We start from the raw sequence: 13,958 nt of genomic DNA, 5'->3' as shown, positions 1-13,958 counted from the left end.
CTGATTGAAAGTTTCCTAAAACAATCCCTAGATAGCTATTTGGTTACAATCATCCCTTGGCCAGTGCGGCCTTCATGACATCAGCAGAAAGGAAAATCATTTTACAGTAAGATAAAGATTTTCTGTTTTCTTGTTTGGAAATATATCTAAGAAAGTAAACGGGGTCCATTTTTCATGTTGACTTTATTTTGAGAACAATCTGTGGATTTGAAATCTCATAAACATGGAACATGGAAGCTTAGGTTTTGATTAACTATTTCAAATAATAACGTTGCAGAAATAATGGCACCCCAACCTCATTAAAGCAGTTCAATTAGGCTCAATTAGTGCCCATTACCTAATCGAGCAGTTCTAGGTTAATTTCCTTAATTAAGTATCGTAAATCGACAATTAAATAAACAATCATTTACATAATGAATAAATACCCTTATATCGACATATTTCTTCCTTCCATTTTCTTTGGCTTTCCTTTTATACCTTGCCCTTTTCCATGAAGAAGAAGGAAAATCACGCCCCTTCTCACCCTCCAGTGGTCGTGCGTCCCTCGCTCACCCCTCCGTGAAGATTTGTGCTCGTACAGACTGCAAAAGAGTGCAAGTCGTCTTGACAGAGGAGCGGGATAGGGGCAGAAAGAAAAGGGGGTGGGGAAGAATCAAACGTACGCATCAATTTGTACAGTCTTCAGCTGCACCCCGTTTTCTGCGCCGATTTCAGGGGGAGCGGCTGGGAACACACTGCGTTATTTGCGAAGCCGCAGCAATGTAAATCTTCCTGTGCATCGAGTTGCCTGTATGTTTGAACGCGTGTAGGTCAATGTACAGTACGAACGGCAGCAGGAGAGAGAAAGAAAGGGAGATACGCATCGCTGGATATTATAGGTAAGAAGAGGAGAAAATGGATGCTTATATTTGACTCTTTGGCCATGCTGATATGGTTCCCCCTTCCTTCCTTTGTGCTTTATTAATGTACATAGATTGGGCTGAAATCATATTTCAGGTCGGGGTGCGTAACCACGCAGGTCTCGAGTGCTCACATTCCACTGAGCTCGACAAGAATGCCATTCGCCATTCTGATCCCAAATGTTCCTCATATGAGAAGGAAAGGACTGAAAGGGGGGTTACTAGCGACCCTTTCTCCTTGTCTTGTCAGGATTGGTTGTGCAGTGCATTGTCTGAGGACTGTAATCCAGAGGTCGTCATATTAGTACAGTAGACCAGTGTCTGCATGCGTATCAATAACAAGCAACAGAAGAATGGAAGAAAGGGACGTTGCGGTGCGTGGCCGAGCGATGATGCACGTTCGGGTGTCTAACTCACCCCACCTTTTGGCATGGAGCTTTTAGTTGCTAAATAATTTGGAATCAAAGCTAATTTCAACTATTTTTGTGCATATGCGTATTATAGGAGGATAGAGTGTATGATTTGTGTTGTGTATGTGTGTGGCAAGCCATTTATTCATTAAAACTAACTTGTACTCTATATTAGGCTTTAGTACTTTTTAATTGGCATTAGACTGCAATCCAGTGGTTGTGAACAGTAGGCCTATTTATTTTATTTTTTTTAGTACCATGGACGAGTAATTATCCATTAGAAACTATTAACTCAGCTGTGAAAAGTAACTTTCATAATCAAAGCAAATTTCATTGTTACTGGTAACTGTTACTGTTACAGTTTAAAAAAAATAAAATAAACTGTTGATTTCTTTTGAGATTCTGTACATAGCTCATCGCTTGTATTATATGTATTGTTTTGGATGTATTCAGTATGCATTCAAGTTGTTGCTGTTATCTACTTCAGTTTTAGTCTACTAGTAACTATTAATTAGGTACTAGTAAATATTTCAAATCATTCATAACATTCAAATAGTTATAAGCATTTAATGCTATTTTTCTAGTACTACCTAAATAGAAACCAGTGTACTAGATTAGTCTTTAATCCGTTTATTACTTGTAGGATTTTAAATTCAACTATGAAGTAGCCATCGTTACTGACCATCACTGACAAATACAAAGACAGTTGTAACTAGTGGAATAAGAAATAAGACTATATTCTAATACTAGTATCTTACTAGTATTACTACTTGTAATACTTATACTATTATTTACTTATATGTATATATATTTGAAGGGGTGAACGATAAATGTCAGCCGATAATTAATGCGCATCTTGTCAGTCAAGCCGGTTCTCTAATCAGCAGTAAATTCCAACAGGTGTGTGATTTCACATAGAGCAGATGTCACTACACAGAGCCATTGTTAACTGACAAGCTGCGGAAATCCACGTTCATTATCAGTGTTGATAACTACAGTTCCTTACAGGATTAAATGAAAAAATAAATGCAATTTCTTATCAGTAACAACAAAAATAACTTTAACAATAGTTGTATCTAATGAATAGTTACTAAACTGAAAAATATACTAGTCTCTAATAATTATTAATATTTACATTAAAAAAAGTACTAGTAACAGAAATATATGCTATTTCGGTATAAAGAAAAAAATGTTTAAATTGCTTGCCATATGATGTGTTCCTGTATGTATATACTGTATTGTAATGAAGGTATTGCTCATTCCATAGCAGTGGGAGAATGGAAGGCTTTTGGTATGCTGGAGCTCGGCCAAGATTTTGGTAATGGACTCCTGATGAATGAAGGTTCACCTGCAGACAGAGTGCTGGCAGCCTTTATTGTTTGTCATTTGGATATATTACCTTGTGCACACCGTAATTGGATCACAAATATGCTGATTTTACATTTATGGGATATGGACCGTCTTTGTGTGTTTGGCAGTAGAAATAATTCTTGTTTTACAAATGACTGTTCTACAAATGACTATTTTGTTAATTGCGGTCATGATTGAGTATCCAGAGTATTCACTGTGTTGGTTGTCAGCAGCTTTTAATCTGTTTCTATGTAATATTTATCAGCACTGTGGTTTTTTTCTTGTGTTCAGTGGTTTGGGTGTAGATGTACGTACATTTTGCAGTTTTGAAGGCGGTGCTTCACTCAGTCTGTTAGTGTACTATATATAGTCTCATTCACAATAAATGAAGTGTGTGTGTGTGTGTGTGTGTGTGTGTGAGAGAGAGAGAGAGAGAGAGAGAGAGAGAGAATTCTGGAGTGACTTAGTTAACTTAGTTCCTACCCTCACTGTATCTTTTTGTCTATCTAATTATTTATCATCCTTCTCTCTCAAACAAGTGGGAGTTTGTCTGTTTTTTCTCATGAAGAAATGTAGTGTCTCTCATGGTTTAGTTTAGAATATCGTCGTGTTCAAAATGATGAAGTGCCTCAGAATTTAAAAAAATGTTGATTCACTACAACTACAACTATGATGAGGTTAATTAGCAATGTTACTGTATGTCATGGGATTATTGCATCATTGCTAAGTGATTGTGTTGGTATTATCCCAATATATTTATTAGACTATATTTGAAACACCATTCAAAAAAAAAAATTATGTCCTTAGAATTAAAAATACATTGCTATCAGTGAGGCAGGCTAGAAACAAGATAAGTAAACCATAAGCAGGAAAGCGAGAACGTTTGGTGGGGGGGTGGGGGGGGTTGTATATCTTTGCTGTAAAGAAAATTTCAGTCAAAATATAATTCCTGACTGTGGTTAGAATGAGTGAACAGAGAAAATCAAAATCAAAAGCATCACATTAAATGGTGTTGGAATTAAGACTTAACATTTGAAATTTAAACTTTTTCTTATTTGTACAACATATTGTAAAGCATGTTTTTGTAAATACATAAGCATTTAAATACATGAGCATTTATAAATACATAAGTGTGTTTAAATATTATTTATGTGATATTAAATATAAGTGTGTATTTCTGTGCATGTTGAATTTAGAGATTTGTATGTTGATCTTTTGGTGTAAGCAGTGCCTCTCGCTATGCTCGCTGCAGTGGATGGTTTTTGCAGAGCTCCGTTCAACATTGATGACTAAAGCTCAGCTTCAGAGTACGACAAACCCTCTGAAGTACCATGCAGTCCACACAAAAATATTTTTCTTGTACGAATTACTGTTCCCCAACACTGTAAATGCAAACAGAAAATCGTTTTAGTGTTTTTGCATTGACATTGCATTGATTACAGATTTTTTTAGTCACAGATCATTTAATCATTGATTATAATAGATATATCAAAGAACATTAGATTTTCATTTTACACTTACATTGGACCAATGTCATGACCACTGCATATTACTTGAGAAAGGAATTAAATTAACAATTTACATTTTCCTGTAGTATTGATAGATTTATTAAGTATCTGATAACAAATAGATAGACAAGTAGTGTATATAATATAATATAGTAATGTTTAATTTGACTTCAGTGGTATTCTCTCTGTTTCCTCCAGGTTTTAAAGATTTAATGCTATGATAGGCAGCCTGTAGGCCAACCATCCTGATTGTGGTCACGCTCACACTTTTTGTAATGGCTGACTGGAAGGAATGGACCACATAGAGAGCTAGTCATGAAGACCCGAACCAACAAAGAATCGGTGAGGGCATTACTGCATACTGAGATCAGCATAAAAAGTAGATAGAAGTATTTAAATCAGTCAGAACCATTTGAACCAAGTGCATTTGTGTCTGTTATTAAAAAGTATTTGGATATCCATATTAAATTGTACCATTTATTAAAATTATATATTTTTTACTTAGTATTTTTACAAAACATACTTTTAGTAAACATGATTTGGTCACTTTATCTGTTTTCGTTTTGTGCTATCATTCTTTCATGCTGTCTTTCTTTCTCTTCATTCTGTTTGCCCTCCCTCGGTCATGCTGGGCATGGCCACAGATGCCCGCTCGTAGTGGACGTAGGAGGGGGGGCAGCGAGGAAAGGAGGGGTAGACGTCCGCACCCCAGTCCCTCCCGAGCAGAACGCAATGAAAGGCAAACAGTAAGATTTCTTGTATTTTCCTCTATCATATTTCTTGTGTTTTTTTTTTTATTAACTTCTCCATTGTCCTAGTTTCTTCATTTTGATAACCTCATCCTTGGTTCACCTCATCTGTATTTTTCTTCTTATCTCTATCACTGAATTCTTTCATGCCTTATTTTTCTCTTTCACAGTATTCCAGATTAGTGTGCTTTTACTGTATTAGATCTGTGTTAAAAATATTGGTGACTGTTTTGCATTTGTTTTGTCAGCTTGTGAGCAAATTCTGTTCTTTTGTTGTTTTGTTTTTTATACTGAATGTAAAAATTCAACTGCCTCACATCATGATTAAAAATTATATTACTAAGCAAAGAACTGCCGGAGAGGAATTGGCTGTTGGACGTTTCAGCCGGCGATCTCAAGGCCATGATTCATCAGAAAGTGAAGGGGAAGAGCATGTGCCACCGCCCAAAAGACAGAAAGTCCAGGTACTGATAAAATTGTAGAAACATTTAATAAAATTCCATAAGATTGAATTTTTTTTAAATATAATGATATTTGATTTTGCCAATAGGACTCCTCCAATCCCCCAGCTCCAACCCTTTCAACTAACACTCCGACTTCAGCTCCACCTCCAACATCAAACAACAGTCAATCAAGAGAAAGTGACAATGAGGATGGCCAATCACAAGGCAGTCGGAGCTCAGTTGGAGGCAGCTTAGCCAACAGTAGCAGCAGCATAAGCAGTGGACAGGACATTGACCAGGACAATCGGTCCTCTTCTCCAAGTCTCTCTGCTTCCCCCTTGGCCAGTTTGGATTCTGAATCTGACTCTCCAGATTCACCAAAGCAGGGTGATAAAAACAAAGATGGAGGGACATCAAAATGTGTAGCAGAGGATCGGAGAGGTTCAGGGAGAGGTGAGGATAGCAGACCAGAGGATCAGAGTGAGGGAGGAACGGAGGGAGATTTGTCTTCGTTAAAGTCTTCATCATCCTTATATACATCTCATCGTGGAATGTTGGACAACGCAACTGATGCAAGCAACAACAGGAAGTCATACTTCCCCCTAGATTCCAAGCTTGCAAACAAAGTGGAGTATACAGGTCCTGGTGGTCCCGAAATGCTACACACCTGCAGTCGCATCCCTTCTAAAGCAAGCACTCAGTGTGGGAAACCTGGGGTGGGAGGAGCTGAGTATTCCCATGGGAATTCAAATGTGTGCCATGGACCGACACTCCCACCTCCACCTGCCCTGAAACCTCTAGAGGTGGGGCAGAATATTCCAAGTGGGGAAAATAAAGCAGACAAACCAGAGAAAGGTGATAAGTCTGTTCCACCCTCATTGCTTCCACAAACTAGTACTGTTTCCCAGCAACCTCCACCTCCCAACACTCACCATTACACCCCCACCAGCTGGTCAGGGGGACCTCCCTCTAGTTGTCCTGGCAACTGGGGATATGTACGTTATCCAGGTAACCACCACACACATTCAAGCCAGCAGCCTCCAGTACAGCAACAGCTGCCCTCTGTGTACAATTCTCCTTCTTCTACCCGACACTCCACCCACCCACCTTACCTATCTCATCCTCATCCCCAACCACACAAAGAGTTCCTGCCCAGGTATAGCAATGCAGCTGAGCGGGAGAGGGGTGGGAGGGAATTTGGCAACAGAGACTTCCCTGCTAGTAATAGCAGTAGCAATGCAAACAGCAACAATGGTAGCATCTGTGCTAGCACTTCTGGTGGTGGAGGACCCAACTCTAATGTGGGCCGGGATTTTGGGAATTCGCTACCTGGACAGAAAAGAGAATATAGTGCAAACCGGGACGGACCTGCAGGACCACAGAGTGGTCGGGAATATGGACCAGGGTTTAAAGATCGGGATCGAGGAACTGGGAGGGAATTTCCTTTGCAAAACCAGCAACATCAAGCACAGGGTAGAGAGTTTGGAACTGAAAGCTCTGGAGGGGGTGGGTGTAATCCAAGAAACAAGGAAAGCAGGTGGGGTGATTTAGCAGGCCAAGTTAGGGAGGCAGGGAGTAACTCTTATGCTGGTAATGCCAATCAAGCACCTGTAGGTGCTCCACCATCTGCTTTACCTTCGGCGACCCTGGTGAACCGTGACCCAGCCAGTTCACCACAAAACAGCTCTGGTCATCCTCCCTTTTCCTCTACAAATTCCATCCCCACAAATAGAGACTATTCTTCTCCAATGGATTCAAATGTGCAGCAAACACTACAAGGACAGAACCCCCATGTACCCTTCAATACTGCAGACCTTCCACCCCCTCCACATTATTTAAGAGAGTACCCTCCTCCAGGGTCAAAGGATCCGGACCCACCCCCTGGATCAACCTCTTCTTCTGTTCCACTTTCTGGTGTGCCAAGGGAGTTCCCGAGCCCACCTGGACTGGCACCAAATCTTATTCGGGAATATCCCGGAGGACCTCCACTTCCACATCACCCTCACTATCCTGGACAGACAGCCTTGCCTATGCAGAATAGAGACAGAGAAAGGGAAAAGGACAACACTACATCTGCTCTTCATTCAAATCGCAATCACCCTCCATCCCTTTCTCCTTCATCGAGTGGTTCTGGACCTGGTCATCCCACCTCTGTTTCTTATCCTCCTCCACCCTCCACTAGCTCACATTGTCAGCCCCCACCTATTACATCCCTTCCAGGCAATCTGGCTCGACAGGGCCCATATTCTTCATCCAGTCAGACTCCACCAACCCCACTCTCTCCTCTTCCCAGTCCCTCAACCAATCCAATGGGAGGGTTTAGTCCTTTTCCATCAACCTCTGCTCCTTCTGTACCACTTCCTGCATCAGGTGTGTCCACCTCTTGTCCATCAGGTTGCAGGCCTACTCCTTACCATGGCACTTTAAGCAGTCATACTCCTTTCAGTAGCTCTTACCATGGCAACGGTAACCATGGAAATAGCAATGCTAGTGGCAATGCTCCCAACAACAGCAATAGTACTAGCATGCCATCATTACTGCACTCTCCTCAAAACTCTAAAGTGCAACTGCATCTCAGTAACCCCAGTCATAACAACACTGCTTCAACCCCCAGCACATCTGTTGGAGTAGAAGGTCACTCTGATTCACCTTCTGGCCCTATGCCACCACCTGTCATCAAGGAGGAGCCAGTAGAAGAGAGGGAGGAGTTGGAGAGCCCTCCTCCAGTTCTCCGAAGTCCTTCCCCAGAACCAAAACCTGTTGACATTCCAATTCATGCCAGCCAATCAGCTCGGTAAGACTTGGTGTTTTTTTTAAATAAAATCTAATAAAACATCAAAAACAAGTGAATTAAGAACAAAAACAGGTCAGAATGATCATGCCATTTATAGAGATTCACAGTATAATGGTGTCATATTATTGGCTGATATATAATGTCATATTATTGGCTGACAGCCTTCTGCATAACTATGTAGTTTGAGATATATTTTGTTTGTCAATGTATTTAATTAGTTTAGCTAGATTACTATGGTTGTGTTTTAGAAATCTTACAACACCACTTTTATATCACATGGCTATTATATGGGTGCAATGTTTTTTTTAAGATTTTTTAAGATAATTTTTTTGCCATTTTGCCTTTTTATTAGGATAGGACAGTATATATTGACAGGAAACAAGGTGGGAAAGAGGGGGGACAAGATTGGGAAAGGAGTCTAACTGGGGTCACACAAAATGCAACACCGCTAAATGTTAGCGCACTGCCCACAAGGTCATTGGCACAAACAACATGTGCATAGCCTGATGTGCTACCTGATATAACCAAAACTTAGTTTCACATGATTGGGTAAATGTGTTTATTTGATAGTATTGGCATGTATGATTGTTTACCTCATGGAAAAGATAAAAACCTCTTTGGTTTCAGGTTTCACAGGGTTCTTGACAGGGGTAGTGGGAACTCTTGCGCCCGTAGTGATGTTCTATTTGTTCCGCTTGATGGTTCTAAGCTTTGGAAGAAGAGAAATGAGGCCATAGAACGTGCTCGTAGAGAGGTCGAACAACGCGCAAGAGATCTGCGAGAGAAAGAGCGAGAACGAGAGCGAGAAAAGGAGAGAGAAAGAGACTTGGACAGACATATTCAGGTAAAAGAGAGCAGAGCTTGTTAGTAGCATTGCAAAAATTTTTCAGTAATCTCAGCATTTTTACTAGTTTTGTGTTTAGTTTTAACATTATTAAAACTAGATTCATGCACTTGAAAAGATTACATGATATTGCACCTTGTTTTAAAAAAATGTAATTGTTTTTTTCTGTAGTTAGATCCTTTACACATTACTTGTCAGATTCTTTATAAACATTTTTTTTTTCAGCAGAAGGACAGTAGCACAAGTGCAGGATTAGGAGCTACAGCTACACGCCAGGGCTCTTCCCTCTTCTTTCCTCCTTCTTCCTCCATCCTTCTAGACCCTTCATCATCTTCCTCATCCTCTGTGAACTCCTCACATCCAGCAGCCCATCCACAGCACTACCATGCCCACCATGCCTCACACCCCCATGCCATTCACCCCTCTCATCATCTGCATCCCTCTCTTTCTCATTCCATTCCTCATTCTCTTCTCCTTCCTTCCATGGCAGGGGGCTCTCCAGTTGTTGGAGGTCCTCAGGGTGCTCTTGGCATTGGGCTTGGGGGTCCATATTTGGGGCCTGATACCCCAGCCCTCAGAACCCTGAGTGAGTATGCCCGTCCTCATGCAATGTCTCCGCTGGGCGTTGCCAGTCGCGCACAGGTACACCACCCCCACTTTCACCACCACCCTCACCCACATGCGCATGCACATGCACATGCACATGCGCATGCACATGCTAATGCTCATGTGCATCCTTCATTTTTCCTGTCCCAATTCCAAAACCCGGCTCTCGCACATCCCCACCACCTTCCAGCCGACGCCGCCACGGCTGCTGCCATTCTGGGCTTTTTATATGGGGGTGGGCTGGAAGGAGGCCCCGCCCATCCGGGGCATGGTTCTGGACCTGGGGGGTTGCCTGGGGCGGGGCTTGGAGGAATGGGATTCCCTCATGCTGTAGCTGCTCAAAGAGAGCGCGTGAAGCCAGGATTTGAGTTTAAGAGCGAGGAGCGTGTCTACACAGCTGGAGCCTTAGCCGACCCGGCAATAGCTTTGTCACACGCACACTCGCACACACACTCACACTCCTTGCTGCTGGGGGGTGGGGCTGGAGGCGGAACTCCTGGTAGTGAGGTTGCCCTTTATGGTACAACTCCACCCCCTGCACCGCCCCCTCAAGCTTTAGCCGCAGCAGCTAGGAATCCAAATCCTGTCCCTCCAACTCTGTCAGTCCCACCAACCTCCTCTATTCTTCCAGCCACACTTCCTGCCCACCAGGCTCCAGCCGGAGCCCCAGTGACACCAGCAGCCCCCTCCCCTGCCCCTCCTCTTCAACCTCCCCCCCCACCACCTCCCCCTCCTCCAACAGCCTCTTCACTTCATCACCCCACTCCACATTCTACCTTTCCAAGTACACACCCTTCTTGTCAGCCCCCACCCCTCCCAACTCAGGCTACGCCCTCTGAACGATATCCCACCCCCGTTCGCACTCCTCCCAGCACGGAACGTGCAAGGAGCGTGGAGAGGGAAAGGGAGAGAGTGATGCCTGCCACAGAGAGGGAGCGAGAGAGGGATAGGGAACGGACAGGGACAGGTGGAGGAGCAGCAGGAGGAGGCACAGCGACTGCAGGAGGCACAGGAGGAGGAGATTCTCTCAGCCGGCTACAGATGCTGAACGTGACTCCTCATCATCACCAGCATTCACATATTCACTCTCACCTACATCTGCACCAGCAGGACACAGGTATTCACCATACACACACACACTCACACTTTACACAGCACACTGTATTGCAAAATAAAAATTTCAGCAAATTCAGAATATAATTCTGTCAATATTAGGGATGGGCCAGGATGGTTGACTATTCAGTGTTAATAACCAAATTAAATAACCAATTGAAATTCAAACATACTGTTGACAAAGATGACAAATGAAAAAACAAAGGATATGAAGGAAAAACAACACAGCAATATACTAATTGTATTTCCACAGTAGTAAAAATAAAAAGGATTTAGATCTGGAAAAACATGAGTAAAAATTGTATTTGAATGAACTTTCTTGTTTAGGCTGACGGCATCGCAGCAGCCATAAAAGTATCACTTCTGTAACAAACTTAGCAATATCACCAATACTGTTACTGTCAGCTAAATGTTCAGTTTCTCTATAGCCCCTTTCACACTGTCATTCCGGCAAATACACGGGTAAAGTGTTCCGGCAATTGTTCCAGTGTCACTAGATTTTGCACTTTCACACTGCCAGTGCTTACCCAGGATATGTGAGTGCTTTCACACACAACAAGTAAAGATCCCGTAAAGACACGTGACATCAGGGCGTGACGTGTAATGTACGAGTCGAAAACGCTAGGCACATTATACTTTCACTGAAGCAAGCAAACGATCTCGGCGTCAGGGTGGAAAGTGAGGAACTAACTGATCTCTGCTTCATTACAGTTTGCACATATTTTTTTGTCGCAAACGTTGATCTTCCTTCAAAACACCCGTTAAAAGAGTCATGCCATAACGCGCGTCATCACTTAGACACGGCATTAGATCTGGCTTTTGTTCACACAGCGCTCGTCCCGGGTCGAACGCGGCAATGTTACTAGGTCCCCGACCCGGGTTCAATGCTGGAATCAATCCCGGGACGTGGTTGCTTTCACACAGAAGGCGACCCGGCAATGTTCCGGCAATATGCCGGGTCCGACATGCAGTGTGAAAGGGGCTTATGAAATACAACAGGCCATAAGTAAAATGAGTTGCGAATAGCAAGAATAATGGCAGCACTGTTCCTGCGCAAAATAATTTTTACCTACAGTGCCACCGGGAAACTGTGCTACTCTTATTAAATTTCCCACTTTTGTTTTGTTACGTATTTGGGTGGCAGCCGCGGGAGGGGTACACCCCCTGATGGATCCGCTGGCATCAGGGTCTCCCCTGGCCCGTCTGCCATACCCAGGGGCTGCTCTTGGGCCTCCCATCCTGGCACAATCCCTCACTGACAGCGAGGTGCTTCGACAGCAGCTCTTTGGTAAGAGGTGTGATGATGTTCTGTTGTGATATATTTCATTGTTCTATGTGTTAAATGATTTCTGCACTTTTTTTGCATGTTGTGTACAGGAGGTCCTTTCCGTGAGATGCCCCAGTCCTCGTCTCTGGGTGGATCCATGTCTGCAGCACACCAGCTCCAAGCAATGCAGCAGGCTCAGAGTGCCGAGATTCAGTTTCAGAGACTTGCCCTGGAACAGCAGTGGATCCACCACCATCATCACTCCCTCGCCCAGGACGAGTACTACAGGTGAGTGCATACATGTCTACTATATACTTAGAGATATTCCACTTTTTTTTAAGTTATTTGAATTATTATCAAACCCAATATCACTGATGTTGATACCTATATCTAGAATTGAACATTTTTCATAAAATATTTTTTTTAACAATAACGTATAAACCTTTCACAACAGACCTACCATGACTTCGGAGATTAAGCGATTCTGTGAAAGGCACAAATTATTGAGATTTCAGCAAAACTGTTTAATAGCCAAATTCCTTAGAAGAAATACTTCACCCACAATCCTAAAGCGAAATCCTATTTGCATTCACCAATTAGAGATATCTCTGTTTCCATGGAAACGAGAATTGTAAAAAGGGGTCAGCAGTGAACTTCAGTTCCCATGAAGCATTGCAAATGATGTTATCGAGTCTCATTACACTATAAAACAACTAAAATGTATGAATTAAATATTCATAAATATTTGAATATTTTGCATTATTCTTACATTACTCTTAAAAATGAATGACTGTAAGTCAACAATTTTACATTGTACCATCATTTTTTTTATTTAGTTATTCATTGGCAATGAATAATGAATAATTGGCTGTGTAGTTCATTATTTGAAAGGCTTGATTTTTAACATTTATTTATAAAGTATTATTCAAGATTAACACTTAAGGCTGATATTTTTGTCAGTTTTATTATTTTAATCAGTATAAAAATCATCTGATACTTATGCAACCATATCAAATTTGACGTCTACAATGCAGTCTTTTTGTTGTTTCATCTTTGACTTGTACACTCCATTGCAGCCACCTAAAGAAAGAGAGTGACAAAACGCTGTGAGGAGCATAAAGGACATGAAGACAGGAAAATGAAGAAGGGATGAAGTGCAAATAAAAAAAATGAAACAATCATTTAGAAATTCAGCACTGAATTACAACAAATCTGTATAGAGCTTTGGATGTGACATCGGAACACATATAATTCAATCTGAACTAACTTAAATACAGGTGCAACAAACAATGTGTATATTCCCAGTAAGATGAGATAACTCTGGCGCACACTGTGGCACTGAACGGTTATTCCCAAACGTCCCGGAGGATTCCTCATTGAGTTATTTCAAATACCAGGCAGAGGAGTTTTGGCCGTGGATTAGTCTATGTACACAAAATTATGCCAGAGAGAATGTCTAAGAATCAAGTTCACTTTTATGTCTTTGCATGTAGCTAGATACTAAAAGCCCAATGGGCTAAAACTCTTGACCTGTTTTTTTTTTTTTTTTCTTGTTTGTCTGTTTTTGGGAACTTTACCACTCTGAAAGAGTGTTTATGAAAGGGTGCATGAGATGAACAGCTTACCTTCATAATGTTTCTTTATCGTGTTCTTATTAAAATTATTAATGTTGTTTGTTAATAGTTATGATTATATAAACATTATTTTGTATAATTTTTTTACATTTTCATGATACCACTGTTATTTTTTTTTTTAATGTTGAATTTACCTTGTGGGAAAAAATGCAAGATAAAAAAAATAATGAAAAAGAAAAATCTGGAAATAAAGTACCATTTTTTTCTATAAGTCTTCATATGTGCAGTTTACTGTTTTTCTTTATCTGTGATTGTTATGTATAACATTCAAAGTGATCGCAATAATTATTTAAACTTGATTTAACCAGTTATTCATAATGGAAACGGTATTTTAATCCTTC

General features: G+C 41.4%; 1 protein-coding gene across 5 annotated transcripts; it reads left to right on the top strand.

The window, feature by feature from the left end:
- The first annotated feature begins 518 nt into the window (after positions 1 to 518).
- On the top strand, positions 519 to 13,755 carry atn1 (atrophin 1). Of its 5 annotated transcripts, none has more exons than XM_026283912.1 (11): positions 522 to 878; positions 3,888 to 3,966; positions 4,366 to 4,509; positions 4,812 to 4,913; positions 5,261 to 5,380; positions 5,467 to 8,153; positions 8,781 to 8,997; positions 9,226 to 10,720; positions 11,861 to 12,004; positions 12,094 to 12,271; positions 13,060 to 13,755. In XM_026283912.1, the coding sequence occupies exons 3-11, from the start codon at positions 4,483 to 4,485 to the stop codon at positions 13,091 to 13,093; spliced, it is 5,004 nt and encodes a 1,667-aa protein (XP_026139697.1). In that variant the 5' UTR covers positions 522 to 878; positions 3,888 to 3,966; positions 4,366 to 4,482; the 3' UTR covers positions 13,094 to 13,755. The 5 variants fall into 5 exon arrangements, with proteins under 5 accessions (XP_026139699.1, XP_026139698.1, XP_026139697.1 ...); XM_026283910.1 differs by having other exon boundaries at positions 523 to 878; positions 9,223 to 10,720; XM_026283914.1 differs by lacking the exon at positions 13,060 to 13,755 and having other exon boundaries at positions 519 to 878; positions 9,223 to 10,720; positions 11,854 to 12,004; positions 12,094 to 12,235.
- The last annotated feature ends 203 nt before the right edge of the window (positions 13,756 to 13,958 follow it).

This window comes from Carassius auratus, chromosome 16 (assembly GCF_003368295.1).
Source record: "Carassius auratus strain Wakin chromosome 16, ASM336829v1, whole genome shotgun sequence".
NCBI lineage: Eukaryota > Metazoa > Chordata > Actinopteri > Cypriniformes > Cyprinidae > Carassius > Carassius auratus.
The sequence above is the reverse complement of the archived record's forward strand: the minus strand, read 5'-3'. Positions and strand labels throughout refer to the sequence as shown.

What these genes read in the sequence shown, in the direction of transcription:
- atn1 (XM_026283911.1), top strand. Translation starts at nt 4,483, where the DNA reads ATGAAGACCCGAACCAACAAAGAATCG. An exon ending in CCCGAACCAACAAAGAATCG is followed by an intron (nt 4,510 to 4,811) that starts GTGAGGGCATTA and finishes GCATGGCCACAG; the next exon opens with ATGCCCGCTCGTAGTGGACG. An exon ending in GCTTCGACAGCAGCTCTTTG is followed by an intron (nt 12,005 to 12,093) that starts GTAAGAGGTGTG and finishes TGTTGTGTACAG; the next exon opens with GAGGTCCTTTCCGTGAGATG.